This window comes from Daphnia pulicaria, chromosome 8 (assembly GCF_021234035.1).
Source record: "Daphnia pulicaria isolate SC F1-1A chromosome 8, SC_F0-13Bv2, whole genome shotgun sequence".
Lineage (NCBI taxonomy): Eukaryota > Metazoa > Arthropoda > Branchiopoda > Diplostraca > Daphniidae > Daphnia > Daphnia pulicaria.
In genome coordinates, this window is record NC_060920.1 from 1,232,522 (window position 1) to 1,249,079 (window position 16,558).

At 41.5% G+C, this 16,558-nt stretch overlaps 4 protein-coding genes and 2 non-coding genes across 6 annotated transcripts in view; 3 read left to right on the forward strand and 3 right to left on the reverse strand.

Moving 5' to 3' along the window:
- Nucleotides 1-5,314, forward strand: part of LOC124312451 — a 102,128-nt gene extending 96,814 nt beyond the window's left edge. The window contains exon 2 of the mRNA XM_046776966.1: nt 4,421-5,314. Coding sequence (XP_046632922.1) covers nt 4,421-5,218 — 798 coding nt within the window. The 3' untranslated portion in view covers nt 5,219-5,314. The remainder of the gene's footprint in view (nt 1-4,420) is intronic.
- Nucleotides 1-16,558, reverse strand: part of LOC124312357 (collagen alpha-1(I) chain-like) — a 1,404,094-nt gene that overhangs the window by 576,407 nt on the left and 811,129 nt on the right. The window lies entirely within an intron of this gene.
- On the reverse strand, nt 2,755-2,840 carry Trnar-ucu. The gene is given in 2 exon segments: nt 2,755-2,790; nt 2,804-2,840. It is a non-coding gene; the product is annotated as a tRNA-Arg (tRNA).
- On the reverse strand, nt 6,169-6,253 carry Trnar-ucu. The gene is given in 2 exon segments: nt 6,169-6,204; nt 6,217-6,253. It is a non-coding gene; the product is annotated as a tRNA-Arg (tRNA).
- LOC124312436 (cuticle protein 18.7-like) lies at nt 6,647-7,722 on the forward strand. The gene is made up of 2 exons (XM_046776949.1): nt 6,647-6,728; nt 6,811-7,722. Exons 1-2 carry the CDS (start codon nt 6,648-6,650, stop codon nt 7,615-7,617), a joined length of 888 nt encoding a protein of 295 aa, XP_046632905.1. The 5' UTR covers nt 6,647; the 3' UTR covers nt 7,618-7,722.
- Nucleotides 12,215-13,252, forward strand: LOC124312454 (larval cuticle protein A1A-like). Its single transcript, XM_046776970.1, has 2 exons — nt 12,215-12,304; nt 12,376-13,252. Exons 1-2 carry the CDS (start codon nt 12,293-12,295, stop codon nt 13,165-13,167), a joined length of 804 nt encoding a protein of 267 aa, XP_046632926.1. The 5' UTR covers nt 12,215-12,292; the 3' UTR covers nt 13,168-13,252.

Here is a 16,558-nt window from a genome sequence, read left to right on the forward strand (position 1 = left end):
CCCCACCTACGGGGTAAGTTGTTAAGTGACGATTCTCCATTGCTCCAAAATTTCTAGGTCGAATTTTGAAAACTTGCAACTCAGCATCTCGTCAGAAATCTGTATGCCAACATGCCCCTCAACATTTCTGCCAACTAACCCCACAGGGTGCTTTTCGAACAAATAAATTGATAACTAAATAACTTTTTAATGTAGAAATGTCGGGTTTATTTTAAAAATAAGACAAACATTAATTCTTGTTTGCATGGGTTTGCTGACACTCTTAGAGTTTTATACTATGAGAAAAATGAAAAGTGCTGAGAGGCCAAAAAAAAACTTTTTGCGGTTTTTTTTTCTTTTTGCTATAACTCCTGTTGGGGAAGTCGTATACTTTTGAAATTTTGTATGAGTAATCTGGGTGTTGTCTTTCATATTTGGTGTAAAAGGCTTGATTTGTTTTGGTCTGTAAGGGGTCTAACTAGCAAAATGCCAATCTACCCCACCTGCCAACTAGCCCCCCTCTCCCCTACAGATTATTAGTCAATTAGTTACAAAGAATCAATAATGAAAAAGAATAAAGGGAAACAGAATTTTCCAAACGTTATAGTAGGCTACGTATTAATCTACTATAACCTTGATTTTCTGTCTCTTTAACGTTTAGAAAATTTACCGAAGGACATTATCGAACCGACATTCAATTAGCCGAGGCAGGACTCGAACCCGCAATTTTCGGATGTTAAACATGCATAGAAGTCGGACGTCTTATCCATTAGGCCACACGGTCTGAACTCCATTGCATTCCAAGGCAATCGAATCATTATTAGGCCTATTAAAACAACTACAAATTTTCTGTATAGAACTCTAAATGCGAATTTGCAGTTACTGCCTTACTGGTTTTTGTATTAAGCAACAATTTTGAAGCTTTCCTCTTATTTTTATTAAAACAATTGATCGCAATCTACTGGACATTTTAAGATTTTAACCTGTTATTTAGGTTATCCAGCATGAAACAAACCTGAGAAAATGCTGTATACCTTCGCCCTAGCTATATCACCCTATCATATATAACGTCAAATAAGTTTTTTATAGGCTCTGATGAAAGGCTCTATAGGCCCTATATAGATTTAATGACATTTATTATAGCAAAAATAGCTCATTGATTCAAAAGCTACGCGAAGCTACGTGATGTCTAAAGGGTAACCCGGTATAGTATATAAAAGCGGAATTAAATAATAATTCTTAACAAACCAAATAAAGCAACTGGGATGGGGATCTTCTTCGATCAAATTGTCGTTGGAGTTAATATTGACAGAGAAGAGAAGGGCATCATTCTTCCTATCTTCGCTCTTATTGCAGATGCCATGCCGAATTGAACAAAAAGACAATGTCCAGCAGATTTTCCCTGGCATAATTGGGATGGCAGAGGAATAGGTGGGTACACCAAATGTATAGTCACAAAAACAATTCATCTGAAATTTATTATTACTCATTTTGAATAAGTGACTCAGTGAGCTATATGTACCGCGCGAGTTTATCACAGCTACTTTCTTGAGAGTTTCACGAAGTCACCAGCATCAGCCCATTAACCCTTGACTCCATCACTTAACTCCAGCCAGAGATGTACCTACAGGATGGCAATGGGTCCGGAAATTTGTCCTTGTGTTGTGATTGAATCCTAGCAAAATCAAAGTTTCTTGAGAGCTAATAATAACCTCAGATACCAAAGGCTTTTTGAACATAACGAAAAGAATCGTCGACATGCGATTAATAAGATTCAATGCAAACGCAAATTGCTGGAACGAGAAAAAAGAAAACTAACAGAATTCATAATGTGACGCTTCTCAGAATCCGTTATTTCCGAAAAGAGAGATGGCAACTGAAAACTCACGTCGATGCCTCAACTCAACAAGTTGGTGCGCGGATGAGATTGGCAGATTCCCGCAGGCGATTTATCGGATCTCAGCATCGTCGATCTCAGCCCAAAGTTGATATAGAGAGAAATCGGTTGACAAAGAAGATGATGAGCCGGCTGATCCCCATCAAGAAAAGAACGAGGCAGTAGCGGACGAGTCTTCTTCGCTATCCGAATTTTGTATATAGTTAAACCAACGGATGAGACCCACACCGAGTCAATTAGACCGTTGAAGCTCTTTCCGTTCCTAAAAAAATAAATAAACGAATTCAACACATTTAAGGACTCCTATATGACTGTGTAGCGCTACTTATTCGCCCATGATACCAGAACCTGTTGGGTTGAAGTCAGAAGCAACAGGAGACCAAAGATATAAGGAAATAAGCGATTCGACAAACTCGTTTTGGCGCTCATTTTCTGTTTCTAATTTTATCAGCCATTAACGAAATTATATTTATTTCCTTCTCCCAATTCAATAAATATGTGCTTTAAATATCTAAATATCTGCTTTCCGACAGAGTTCGTCGTTAGAGCAGCTTAGTGGTTGATTTGCGTTATTTGTTATACAGTTAAACGATTACGCGATATTGCCCTTTTCTATAAGAATTGCGAAACTTTTAGCTTCATACATCGTCAGGAAATAAGGGGTATATTGTTGGCCTCAATTTGGATGGCCGCAAAGAAACTGGTTTAACGCTTTTCCACAACCGACGCCGTTTGCCATTGTGCATGCTTCACTTTGATGACATGGCCGGACATGGCATATACTCCTACGTAGTAATAACATACCATTCCCTTCAAATGACTTTTCCTCGGTATAATCAATTGTATATAAAATTTTACATTAATGCAGTATATTCATTTAACCGAGGCGGGACTCGAACCCGCAATTTTCGGATGTCATCCATTGATTAGAAGTCCGACGCCTTATCCATTAGGCCACACGGTCTTACATTTATATTTTACTTGTCTCAACGCAATCGAAATATTAATATTGAAAATTTTCTATGTGAGTTTGCAGTTAGCCTACTGGTTTTTGTATTAAGCACCGGTATTGACCTAAAAATGAAGGTCATAACCATCATCGTTGTCCGTCGTTGTCAAGCAGATCTTCCCTGGGATAAGGGTGATAGCAGAGGAATAGGTATGCCAAATGTAGACATAACAAAAAAACGCCACCTGAATTTATTGCTCATTTTAAAATAAGTGACTTAGTGAGCTTCCGACCGCTTCCGACTTTATCAGCTACTTTCTTGAGAGTTTCACGAAGTCCCCAGCATCGATATCAGCCATCACTGACTCCAGCAGCCACAGACGACATGGACAGGACGGCGATGGGTCCAGAAATTAGCCCTTGTTGCGTGGATTACCAAAATAAAAGTTTCTTGAGAGAGTCAAATAACCTCGGATACCAAAGGCCTCTCAACATAACGAAAAGAATCGTCAAAATGCGATTAAGATTCAATACGAAAAAAGCGAATTGCTGGAACGAGAAAAAAGAAAAGGAACAAAATTCAGAATGTGACGTTTCTCTCAGAATCCGTTTCCTATAAAAGAGATGACAACTGAATTCACGACGATGCCTCAAGTTGCGCGGATGAGACTCGCGGATTCCCAGGCGATTTGTCGGATCCCATCGTCGATCTCAGCCAAAAGCGCTCAAAAGTCGAAAAGTCGATTTCCGATTGATCGTTTATTCGATACTAACGCGGATGAGACCCACACCGAGTCAACTGGCATCGTTGAGGCTTAAATCCGGACACATTTAAGGACTCCTATGTGACTGTTAATTGCGCTATACTTATTCGCCCATTCCCGAACCTGTTGGGTTGATGCCGGAAGCAACCGGAGACCAAGGAAACAATACGCGATTCGACAAACTCGTTTCTCATTTTGTCAGCCATGAACGAAATTGTATCTCTTCTCTCAATTCCTTAAATACAAATAATTTCGGACAAAATTTTTATTATTCTTTTAATATTTGTTATTAGTCATTTGATTGTTAACCATGAAATCTTATTTCATTATTTCGTTAAATTGGTTAAATTACAAACTATTTCCGTATCTTCCATTCATGCCGCAGCATTATTATGGTAATAAAATTCACGGGGAATTCTGTTGGGGTGTGACTAAAATCGAGAAGGGTGAAAACGAATTCCTTTCAGCAATGCCTTATGTGTAAGGTTGACCTTGCTGCTAATTTAAAAAATAAACAAGTTGAAGCAGTTAGTAACACAGTCTCTGGCTCGAAGCAAACTCGTTCGACAATTCACGACACACCCTTGTCCATCAGGGTGTGGTTGGTTGCAAATGCTTTTCTCGGCTACCTTGGGGGATCAAGAGGGTGGGAGGGGGGTGTTAGGTGGATGACTATAAAAGAGTCTGTTGGCAGTCCATTAAAATCAGCATCCTCCTCGAGCTCTCCCTTCAGTCTTCACGAGAACGACAATGAAGTCCACGGTAATAATTAATTTAAATTTCTTAAATCTTAATTCTTTAAAGTTAACATTTTGAATTTTCCATGCGTAGATCGCCTGTCTGTTGGTGTTGGCTGTTGCCGCCCAAGCCCAATTCTTCGGATATGGTGGATATGGCGGATACTACGGAAATTACGGTGCCTATCCGTTCGCTGGCGTACGCGCTACTACGGCCTACACCGGAATCCCCGCAACTGCCGCCGTCCCCGCCCCCTATCCCGTCGCTTACGGCTACCCTTCTATCTCCGCCACCCAGTACCACGCCCAGGACGAGCTCGGCCAGGCCAGCTTCGGCTATGCTCACCCCGGACAGGCCGCCAGCAACCTCCGTGACGGTTTCGGCAACCAGATCGGCAGCTACGCTTACTTCAACCCGGAAGGTAATGAAGTCCGCGTCTCCTACACCGCCGACTCCCGAGGCTTCCGCGTCCAATCCAACAACTTGCCCGTCGCTCCCGTCGACAATTCAGTAGCACCCCTCCCGGTCCAGGACACTCCCGAAGTGGCCGCTGCCAAGGCCGATCACGCCGCCGCTGTCGCCGTTGCCAAGTCCGGAGTCGCCCCAGTCACTCCCGTTGCCACCACTGTCGCTCTTCCGGCCCAGGTCCAGGACACTCCCGAGGTGGCCGCTGCCAAGGCGGAATTCGCCGTTAAATTCGCCGCCGCTAAGGACGCCGCTATCCCAGCCGTCCGTGCTAAGCGCCAAATCTATGGTGACGATGCAACTCCATTCGAAGTTAGAGTGCCCATTGCCTATTTTCCTGGTGGCTACATATTTTACCCACCCTCCCACTACACCGCCCCTGAGACCTCTTCGACCAACCCCACACCCGGCCAAGCAACCGCTTAACGTTCGACCAAAGTTTGAACACCATTTCAAACCTTTTTCATTCTTCGCTCTGTCTTTATTTTTTCGAAATAAATTTTTAAGGAAAATCGAAATTAATTTCCTTTGTCATTGCGACCTTCTTATTTTTCATAAACCGGTTTTTCAAAATGAAACAATGCGTACGTTCAACATCAAACCAAATAATTTGTGTGGTTATCTAGTTAAATATTTCACTATTTTATCTGGTTACCAGAAAGACATGTTGAAAAAGAGTCAAAAACTTCTCGCCCTTCAATCTCCTCTCAAACAGATCAGCCCAAATTTCTCTTGTGGTAGGCTACTCTTCTCGTAGCTGCTAGGTAGGCCTATTTCGAATTTCACCCTAAAGAATTCTGTAGGCGACATGGCGTCACTTTTGCAAGCATTAGAACCATATATCCACCGTTTGAAAAGAGCCCAACCACATGTACCACAAGACAGTTCACTCGTCTTTAACATTCACAAAATTTCCCGATGGCGATGACTACCAAGTAAGGATTCATGTTGTCCTCTGATAATGTTTAGATCAATAAAAAATAATAATACAAATAGCATTTCATTATGGAACATATTCCCTTCGATTGATATGTAATAAAATTTAACATAAAAACGGCCTGGAACTACAGATGTTGCATTGTTATGTTGCTGCTAAGATAGGGCGCTTATACTTATTGTTAAATTTTAAGTTGTATTAATTTGACCTATAGAAATGGGGGGAAAACCGCCGCCGCCCGTTAATATCCTGAACCTAGAACTTTATTCGTGACACACTGTTCCACCCGTTTGTGGCACAACTGTTCCGATGCCGTTTGTCGTTCATTGATTGTTAACATTCAAATGTTTTCAATTGTCTTTTTCACTAAATTAATAATCAGTGATGTTTTCATATTAAAAATTAATCATTAATCTATAACAATTAATATCATTTCAATTAACCGAGGCGGGACTCGAACCCGCAATTTTCGGATGTCAACTACTCATAGAAGTCCGACGCCTTATCCATTAGGCCACACGGTCTTACTACAAACTTTATCCAGTCTCAAATGAATCGAAACCTTAATATTGAAACAAATAAAAAATTTCTGTAGAACTATAAATGCGAGTTTTCAGTTACTGGTTTTTGTGTTAAGCACCGGTATTGACCTAGAAATGAAGGACATAACCGTCACTGTTGGTCACTTGAGCCCTTCCTACTTTCCTGCGGAAGCATCTAGAGCACAGCCACACCTTAACTGGAGAGAAAAAGTAAAATGAGGAAGACGTATATGACGTGTTTTCATTGCTACACGAGTTCGTCTTTCTATATAGTGCGGAAGACCAAGATAATTGAAGGGTTTTCAACCTTGCTGGAAGGCACAGAACGGCGCACCACACCAAAAGGAACGAAACTGTTTCGTATAAAAGCTCCGACATGTTGCAAACCAAATCAGTTCACTCTTCTCCCTCTTCCGCGCTCAAACAATTTTTAAAGCGAATCGACATGAAGACCTCAGTAAGTTATTACAATCAACTATACAATTTATCATCTCAGGATTAATAGCTGATGATGGAATTGTTTGTCACAAATTTCAAAGGTTGCCGTCGTCGTCTTGATGGCCTTTGCCGCCGTCTCTGCCCAGATCCCGGCCGGTTGGAACTACAATCCATTCCTTTACTACCCGTTCACCGCACAACCAGCGCCCGTCCAGGAAACGGCCGAAGTTGCCGCCGCCCGTGCCGCTCACTTGGCAGCCCACACTTCCGCCGGAGGATCCAGCAGGGTGGTCGCCGTTCAACCTGTTCCTGTTGTTTGGGGACAACCAGCAGGTGCCGTTTTGGACACTCCCGAAGTTTGGGCCGCCAAAGTTGAACATTACCGCGCCCACTCGGCCGCCGCCGCTGCCAACGGAGTCGTCTCGACTCTTGCGCCTCTTCCGGTGGTCAGTTGGGGAGTCCCTCAACCCGTCCAAGACACTCCCGAAGTAGCAGCTGCTCGTGGCGCCCACTTGGCAGCCCACGCCGCCGCCCGCGGTAAAAGATCCGTCCAGCAGCAGGACACACCCGAAGTGATGGCCGCCACCCTCGAGCATTACCGGGCCTACAACGCCGCCGCTGCAGCCAACGGAATCATGGCCTACCTGCCCGCCAGATACGCCAACATGCCATTCGGTATGCCCCAACAGGTCCAGGAGACTCCCGAAGTGGCCGCAGCTCGTCGTGCTCATTTGGCAGCTCACGCTCACGCCGCCGCCCGAGTAGCGAAAGTGGTGGTTCCCGTTCAGCCGCTTCCATCAGCGGTGGTCGTTGCTCCCCCTCAACCCGTCCAGGACACCCCTGAAGTTCACGCCGCTAAAATGGCCTTTTTCCGCGCCTTTCACGAAGCTGCCGTTCGATCTGGTTAAAGTGAATGCCCGCGCGTCGTGTGTAGATATTAAATTGTCATCAATTAGGTTATTTTCAAATTGTGTTTGTCGAGGATAATAATAAAAATTTAGTTTTCAAATTGACTTCTTTTTTTAAATCGTTTTAGCTAAAAAGGGCAGCCTTACCTGCTTAATACTCGTCGTTGATATCAGGATTAGTACATACAACGAGGAAGATGGACTGCCTCAATATAAAATTATTTGTTATCGAGGTCGAACGTCGACCTAGCTTATGAATTTCAGCTGCAGTTCTTATAAAAAAACATTTCGAATAATCCTTTTAGATAAAGGCGATTAAAGGAACAAACTAATCTATGGGTGGGCGCAACACGATTAGATTTACTAAATGTAACCAAATAAGATAATGCTGGTGGAATTGCACTGTTCTATAGGCTAAGCAAATCAGAATTTTACAAATTTTATGATTATACGAAATTCTTCTTCTTCTCGGTTCTATATACTTGAAAGGCATTGTGTTGCTATTTTTTTTTAATTACAAGTCAACTTTGGCTGTGATCATTAAATATTTAATCGTGGCGGGATTTTTGAACCCACTATTTTCGGATGCGCTTCGAAGAAGTCCGACGCCTTATCCGATAGGCCACAGCACCATCTTCAATTATTTTATTATTTATTATTTGTCATTAGTTTATTTCTAAATTTATAAAAAAGAGAACTAGTAAAATAAAGATATTATTTTTCATGATTTATTTATTCTCGAAACGTTATGCAAGTAAATTAAGCGAAGCGAAATTTTATTCATAACGATATTAGATGAAAGAGCCTATTGCCATGATGTTATTTCGGCTATTTTTCCTTTCCGAACCGATCATCACAGCTATCGATCATTGCGGATCATTGAGTCCGACTTACCATGGGCATGGCTACTTGATTAAGATATAGGCTTAATTATATTTTAAAAAAGAAATATGCCAAATGATTGAATTGTAATATTTCTTTTTGAAATATGATTGTAAAATGTTGAGCATATTAAAAATAATAATTATTTTGAGCTAGTTATTTTATGAAATTGAAATTTTTAAGGAAATGGGGGTTACTTTACGCTTGCGCATGAGGCAGTCTACTTCCTACATCTATATAAAGGAGTGCAATTGTGGATATGAAAAATATACTATCAAGTATTCAGTGATTATTACAACGATAAAAAATGCTGACTATTATCAACTTTTTGCTGTTCTTCATGCTAATGGATTTGATTACTGAATGCCTTAGGGAAGTATTTACAAACTACTTTCTGGAACCACAACCACAACCAGAACTTTGCCCTTGCTGTTATTGCGAGGAGGGACTCGAAAATCGAATTTTTGGAATTTTCCAGAATCAGTTGGTTGTACTTGAAGTGCCAAAGATCTCTGAAAAAAATCAAAAGAATCGTCAGAATGCGACTGAGCCAAATTCGGATAGTGATGAGGAATCGAACGACGAGCCATCGACCCAGACCCAAGAAAACAACGAGGCAGAAGCGGAATTTCCTTCCATATCCGAGTCTTCTCAAGTTAAACCACCAACGGATGAGACCCATACCGAGTCAAATGGCATCATTAAGGCTCCTTTAATTCGGGACACTTTTGAGGATCCCCACGACTGTTGCGCTACTTGTTCACCCATGCCAGAAGCAACTGATGCAGACCAAGGAACAGACAACGGCGGCAATACCAAGGAGACAAGCGATTTAACAAACTTGTAATGGCCCCCATTTTCTGTGTTTCTCATTTTTTCAGTCGTTAACGACTTATTCTTCTGTCAATTTGATCAAATACACGTCATATCAGACAGTAATTAACCCGCAGGGTATTTTATTTTATTATTTCTGTATATTTCACACAATATTTCTGCATCTTCCATTCACGATCTTTTTCAGCTACCGTACTGTATATCCATATTAAGGTAATATAGATAGGGAATTCAATTGAGTGTTGACTTTATTAATGGAAAAGAAGAAATTCGCATTCCTTTTATCATTTCCTGATGTGTAAGAATAACTTTTTGCTGCCTGTCAAATCTGAAAAGAAGGAGAAACAAGACATAACTTGAGGGTGCGAAAGAATGTCGTTTAACAATTTCACGACACGCCCTGGTTAAGGGGTCTATATTGTTAACGATAACAAGAAACGGTAAGCAAATGTTTGCTTAGCTGGACACGAATGAGGGGACGAGAATAAAAGAGTCTGATGGATGGCAGTCCATCAACAGCATCCTCCTCGAGCTCTTCCTACAGTCTTCACGGGAACGGCAATGAATAAGTCCATGCTGGTAATTGCGAGCCCGAAGGGCGAAGCTAATAATCGCATAGGCAGAAAAAAAAAGCCATGTCACTTTGTATGTATGTATGTATGTATGTATGTCCCGCTCCATAACTCGGGTGTTTCACGACAGATTTCGGACTTTTTGGTCTTAAAAATTACACAAAAAATATGCGGTGCGACCAGAACAAAAATAATTTCATTTACTTAATTAGTTCTCCCGTAATTAATGAAAAACTGTTAAAATAATTGTTTAACGACTAGTGACATCTTGCGGTGGCGACTACAACTTTTTCACTTAATGACTGGTGACATCTTGCGGTGGCGACTACAACTTTTTCACCTTAGGTTTAAATTCCACTTTCCATTCTTAACGTGCTTGTCATTACTTAACGTGTTAAGTTTAAAATAACGTGTTAAGTTTAAAATTAATTAATTAATGTCCGACTTAACAATAGGCCCTGAATTTGTCATTTAAGACAGTTTACAACTGGCTTACGACTATCCCTTCGCGGCGAGCTTATAAGCTTGCTTTTCTATCTTTTTCAATTTTATGTTAATCTCAATAATCCGATCTTAATCCTTTAAAATTAACATTTTAATTTTTCCCATACGCAGATTGCCTGTCTGCTGGTGTTGGCTGTTGGCACTCAAGCTAAATTTTTTGGATGTGGTGAATATTACGGTGGATACTATCCGTACGCCGGCTTACGCGCCACCACGGCCTACACCGGAATCCCCGCAACTGCAGCCGTCCCCGCCGCCTTTCCCGTCGCCTGCGGCTACCCTTCTGTCTCCGCCACCCAGTACCACGCTCAGGACGAGCTTGGCCAGGCCAGCTTCGGCTATGCTCAGTTGCTCACCCTGGACAGGCCTCCAGCAACCTGCGCGACAGTTTCGGCAACCCAGAAGGCAAGGAAGTTCTACACCGCCGATTCCCGAGGCTTCCGCGTCCAATCCAACAATTTTCCCGTCACTCCCGCTCAGATTGAAGACACACCCGAAGAACCCGCTGCCAAGACGGAATTCGCCATTAAATCCGCATTAAATTTGCTGCTGCCAAGGAAGCCGCTACCCCGGCCGCCCGTGCTAAGCGCCAACTCTACGCACGTACTTCAGTCCCTCCGCACGACTATTAACGTGATAAGTACGTGCCCTCTACTATGAGCCACCCCGTCAAGGGCTCAAAACGTCTATTCGTTCCCTACGACTATTATGGTGATGATTAAAAATTATCTTTCAGGTGTCGTCGTGCACTTCTATTTTGTGACATTATTTTTCCCGGTATCATCCTTGCACCATCGCATTTTTCAAAATTCTAAAAAAATCCATACTTTTTGCCCAATAGAAAAATAATAGCGGTTTCTACTTTTCGTTTTGCATCGGATAATTTGAGTACGGATAGTTTAAATAAGAAAATAGAAAAGAGCAGAAATCAAGAGTATTCATTTATTTCGTGGTACTAATAACAAGATGCGGATTCGTGGAATTACCAAGCCAAAAAGTTTAATCCACATGCAAAACGGTGGTGTCTGTGTATATGTCTCTCGTTGATTGGCTGCCGATTTCCTATTGGTACGAAGAACCCAAAAGGCCGGAAGCTATTCAAGAATTGGCCAGGAACTGGAACAGGTTTGCATGCTGTTGCCAAAAATCTGAGGAGAAGACGTCAAAAATCAGCGAATTTCCTTGATTGTCAAAAACCGTTGGAATGGCTGCAGAATGGCTGCGAGAAGCAAAAACCAAAAATGTAGTTTTATAAACTTTTGATTGCGTAATGGCGCTCAATTTTATCTTTCTCATTGTGTCAGTAGGCTAGTTAACGATTGTATTTTAACTGCCAATTCATCAAATAGAAATAATTCAAACAATAATTGATACCGCAATATCTTATTTCATTGTTTTATAAAATAATTTCACATAGTTTACCGTATAATTTTCCGTTAAATGTTCTTTCGATTTTTCGAGCTCCCCACGGCTCCCAATTAATGCAGTAGGACATTCAGGGAATTCTATATTGAGTGTTGGCTAATTTGCTGGAGAAGAAGAAATATGAATTCCTTTCATTATCTCCATTCGTGTAAGACAAAGACTAACTATGCTGCTTTTCGGAAGTCTGAAAAAGAAGGAAAATCAAAATGAACTTGAAACAGTTGGTGCTAACTCAGTCTCTGGCTCGAAGCAAGGTCTTTTGACGATTTCACGACACGCCCTGAGTCAGGGACTCAGGGTGTGGTAACAATGAGGAATCGGTAAGCAAATGTTGTTCTCGGTCACCTTGGCTGATAACGAGGATGGGGGTGTTAGATGGACGAGTATAAAAGAGTCAAGTCACAGTCCATCAACAGCATCCACCTCGAGCTCTTCCTTCCTTCTTCACGAGAACTACAATGAAGTCCACGGTATGAATTATTTAAAATGTATTCTTAATCTTAATTCCTTCAAATTAACATTTTGGTTTTCCCATATGCAGATCGCCTGTCTGTTGGTGTTGGCTGTTGCCGCCCAAGCCCAATTCTTCGGATACGGTGGATATGGTGGATACTACGGAAATTACGGTGCCTATCCATTTGCTGGCGTCCGCGCCACCACGGCCTACACCGGAATCCCCGCAACTGCCGCCGTCCCCGCCCCCTATCCCGTCGCTTACGGCTACCCCTCACACACGGCCACTCAGTACCACGCCCAGGACGAGCTCGGCCAGGCCAGCTTTGGCTATGCTCACCCCGGACAGGCCGCCAGCAACCTCCGTGACGGTTTCGGCAACCAGATCGGCAGCTACGCTTACATCAACCCAGAAGGCAAGGAAGTCCGTGTCTCCTACACCGCAGACTCCCGAGGCTTCCGCGTCCTGTCCAACAACTTGCCTGTCGCTCCCGCCAAGATTGTAGACACACCTGAGGTGACCAAGGCCAAGGCCGATCACGCCGCCGCTATCGCCGCTGCCAAGTCCGGAGTCGCCCCCGTCGCTCCAGTTGCCCCCGTTGTCGCTCTTCCAACCCCAGTCCAGGACACACCCGAGGTTGCCGCTGCCAAGGCGGAATTCGCCGTTAAATTCGCCGCCGCCAAGGCCGGCCGTGCTAAGCGCCAAGTCTTTGGCTACGGAGCTGCTCCATTTTCTTACTCCGGCTATGCTGTTTCCCCTTACGCTTACTCGGTTTCCGCCCCGGCCGTTTACGCCGCTCCGGCTATGCCCGTCCGTGAGGCCACTTTGACCAAAGTCATCCACACTCCTGGCCACGCAGTCTCTTACCGCGTCGACTAAATTTTTGTGAAATAGCATCTCAAACTTGTTTTTATATTCCTTGATTCCTTCTTCTGCGAAATAAAATTTTTATGGAAAATTGAAATCAATTTCTTTGTCAGCTTTACATAAACAGACGCCGGACGATTGAAAAGAACTTAATTACCCAACCATATCATACCAAAAACAAATTCACTCTTTAGCGTTAAAAGATTCGAATTTTTTTTTTTATGATTAGAATAATGACTAACGATTTATGTAAAAGTGATCAATTAATTATTATTATTTTTTAAATGGAGCATGCTCCCTTCAATTGATTTAAGATGTGATAAACCTTAATAAGAAATGCTGGGGCTAGACTAGATGCTGCATTGATTTGTTGCTGCTACATCAGTACTGGAACTGGTATTGACCTAGAAATGTATAGTTAAATCACCATCACCATCACAGCCCTCATCCCGATCCTATAATTTTGCTGAAGGTTGGCGATGAATCTGGAGCAGAGCCATTCGTATGAAACAAAAGACAAAAAAGGGAAAGCAAAAAAAAATAAATTGTTTGACATCATTTCCTAGTGGCTAATATGGGGAATGCCCAAATTAAAGAATGCAACCTTCCCTTACAAAAAAAGGAATGATAAGAATGCCATAGTTATTTAGAAGTAGTGAAATTTAAAAAAAAAAAAAAAAACCTAAAAGGAAAGGCATTTCAAGTTGTATCTGACCTGGGTTTACGCGAATACTTGATTGCGCTGGATCCTGGGATTTAGGTGGACCGATTTCATTACCAAGCTGAGGCACCGCGGGGTTTAATCGGTTACGATTTTTATGATAAGCGTCCTTTATAAAAACAGAAGGCCTAAAAGATCGGAAGGAGAGTTTAGAAGTAAGATATAATGTATTGGGTTCCTGGTTCAGTATTGCATCGTACATTGAAAAGATCGTAATTGGATATTGAGTAGTTAAATATTAGACATACAAGAGTTATGCAGTTTATATCTAAACACTGGACTGGAGGTACAATAAATCCAACACAGGTCATTTTGGTGAAATGCTAAGATGAGATTTAGATGCATGTTGATTAGCAATCCTCAAATTTCATAGGACGACAATTATTCCGAATTTCCGAATTCCGATTAATGATGAATTTGCATTTTTACTTGTTTTATTGTATCTCCACTGATACTCAAAAGAATGAATAAAATTACAGTACCTCTGAAAGAGAAATGAATTTCTTTTTCACTAGTGGGTCTTTTAATAAATGTAATCCATCCCGGATGAACCATTTTCCCCCTGATTCTGTTCCGTTTAACCCTAAAAAAACATTTTCTTCATTTTTTTTTTCTCTTGACATTTCATTAATAATAACTATTAGGCCTACATATGTAGGCCAGCTTTTACAAAAAAAAGAAAAAACTAACCCAATGTAGAGAAGTGCATTAGAATCACTCCTATATACTTTTATTAATTTTTCTATTTAAAAAATTGGTAGCGTAAAAAAAGTGTTCCATTGGCCCATATATCCATATCCATATATTCCATAAATGGGACACTTTTTTTACGCTGCTATATAGCCCCGGCTACAATATTTTCAATAAGCAAAACTTTACGATCATAAGTGAAAACGCAGTTGTCAGGAACCTTGATTGATATGGTCCATCTGCAATATGCATTTTTTTAAACTGATCAACCATTCTATATCCAGTATCAAAGACCCAGAATTGTGATAAAAAACTAAGAGAGGTCAATCTTATCAAAACAGTGCTCTCCTTAACCTTTGTATGATGATCGTCTACTTTCCACATTCGATGAACAATCTGTTCCAATGGTTTGCCACCACGTCTGACCAAATTCTTCATTTTTTGCAGCTTGTTCTCAAAGGGGAATGAACTGAAGTTAATCCAATGGGCCATAGTTCACCACATCGCCAGGCAAATGAATCAAATTGTGATGATACACAATAACAAATAATAAACTTGTAGAAGTGTTGTATTTACCGAGAGATGTTGAGGGATACAGCTGCCGGAGACGACTCTTCCGGGATTAAGCAGGCGTCGGGCTTTTATACTCGGGGAAGATAAAGAGAAACTCAGGGAAACATATTGCAATACAAACAATAGTTATGGTCCACTAGAGAATAACAAAGGAGGGATGTTCGGTCCACTGGATCGTCACGGCCAACACCAGCGAGCTGTTGGGGAACATTCACCAGCGTTCCTAGTTGTGGAAGCGTGAAAAAGAGTCAAGCAACCTCACGGTTGCTTAGATTTGGAAAGAACATATGGGAGATGGGGCGAGTCATTACAAACCCATAATTTCTTAAAGGAAATCAAAGAAGGTTGAGAGAAAATTGGATTAAAAGTTAATTTACATACGATGCTTCGTCTCAAAAAGCATATATGCAGCTTGCGCACGTGACAAAAGCCGTAATTGATACCCGAAGAAACATTGCAGCAGACGAAGCAAAGTTGTTTGAGATCGCCTTCGTCTTCGGAATTATTACTCTGCGTGTAAAATAGAAATTGTTTTTTTGACAACACGGCAACCCATTAAAACAGAAGAAAACTGTGTAAATCTCAATCGATGCTTATAAATAAACAATAGGTCGCACACAAGTGATCGACAAAACACCCTAAAAAGTGTTTTGGTCAACTATCGACAAAAAGTTTCATTTTGGGCACAGATTGTTTTGAATTAGTTATGATTTATTTAAAATAGAAGTTAGCCCTATCCTTTAACATGGGACAACAGTTCTAGAAGGGGTAGTGGCCAAGGGATATGCGTCTTGGGAGTTGCGCAAGGGGAGATCCTCTGTTAAAGGATAGGGCTAACTTCTAATTTTAAATAAATAAAAGGTGATTAAAAATTGCAACTAGGCTGGGGGGGGGGGGGGAATTGGCCATATGAGCCTTTTACTATAGATTGCTAATAACTCGGCCAATCAAATCCGGAAAAAGAATTTCTTTTGGATTTGCATTTAGGGGTGGCCGAGCAATCTTTTGGGAGAATTAGTTTTTTTTGGTTTGCTTTTTCCCAAAAAGCGATACCAACTGGATACCAAAAACCCCCCTCCCCCTCAAATTGTCAAATTTTGAAGAAAAAAAAAACAAATTTTAACATGAAATATCTCCTGAGCGACAGGGAATATTTGACTTCTGAAAACACTGCCGAGTCCGGAGTAAAAAACTGAATAGGTCCGTATTTTTTCAGATTTTTACGTCCCATAGCGAAATGGGAAAAATTGGGGGTTCGGGATTTTGGTGTGCTTGAGTGGTGGATTGCTTGTTAAATACGAGATATTTAATATTATACTAAGACCCCTTTGAATGGGGCGCATTTGCCACACAACGTCAGGGCTATTTGGCGAATATAAAGTTGCATATGACAGTAGTAAAATTATTTGTGTTCGAGTT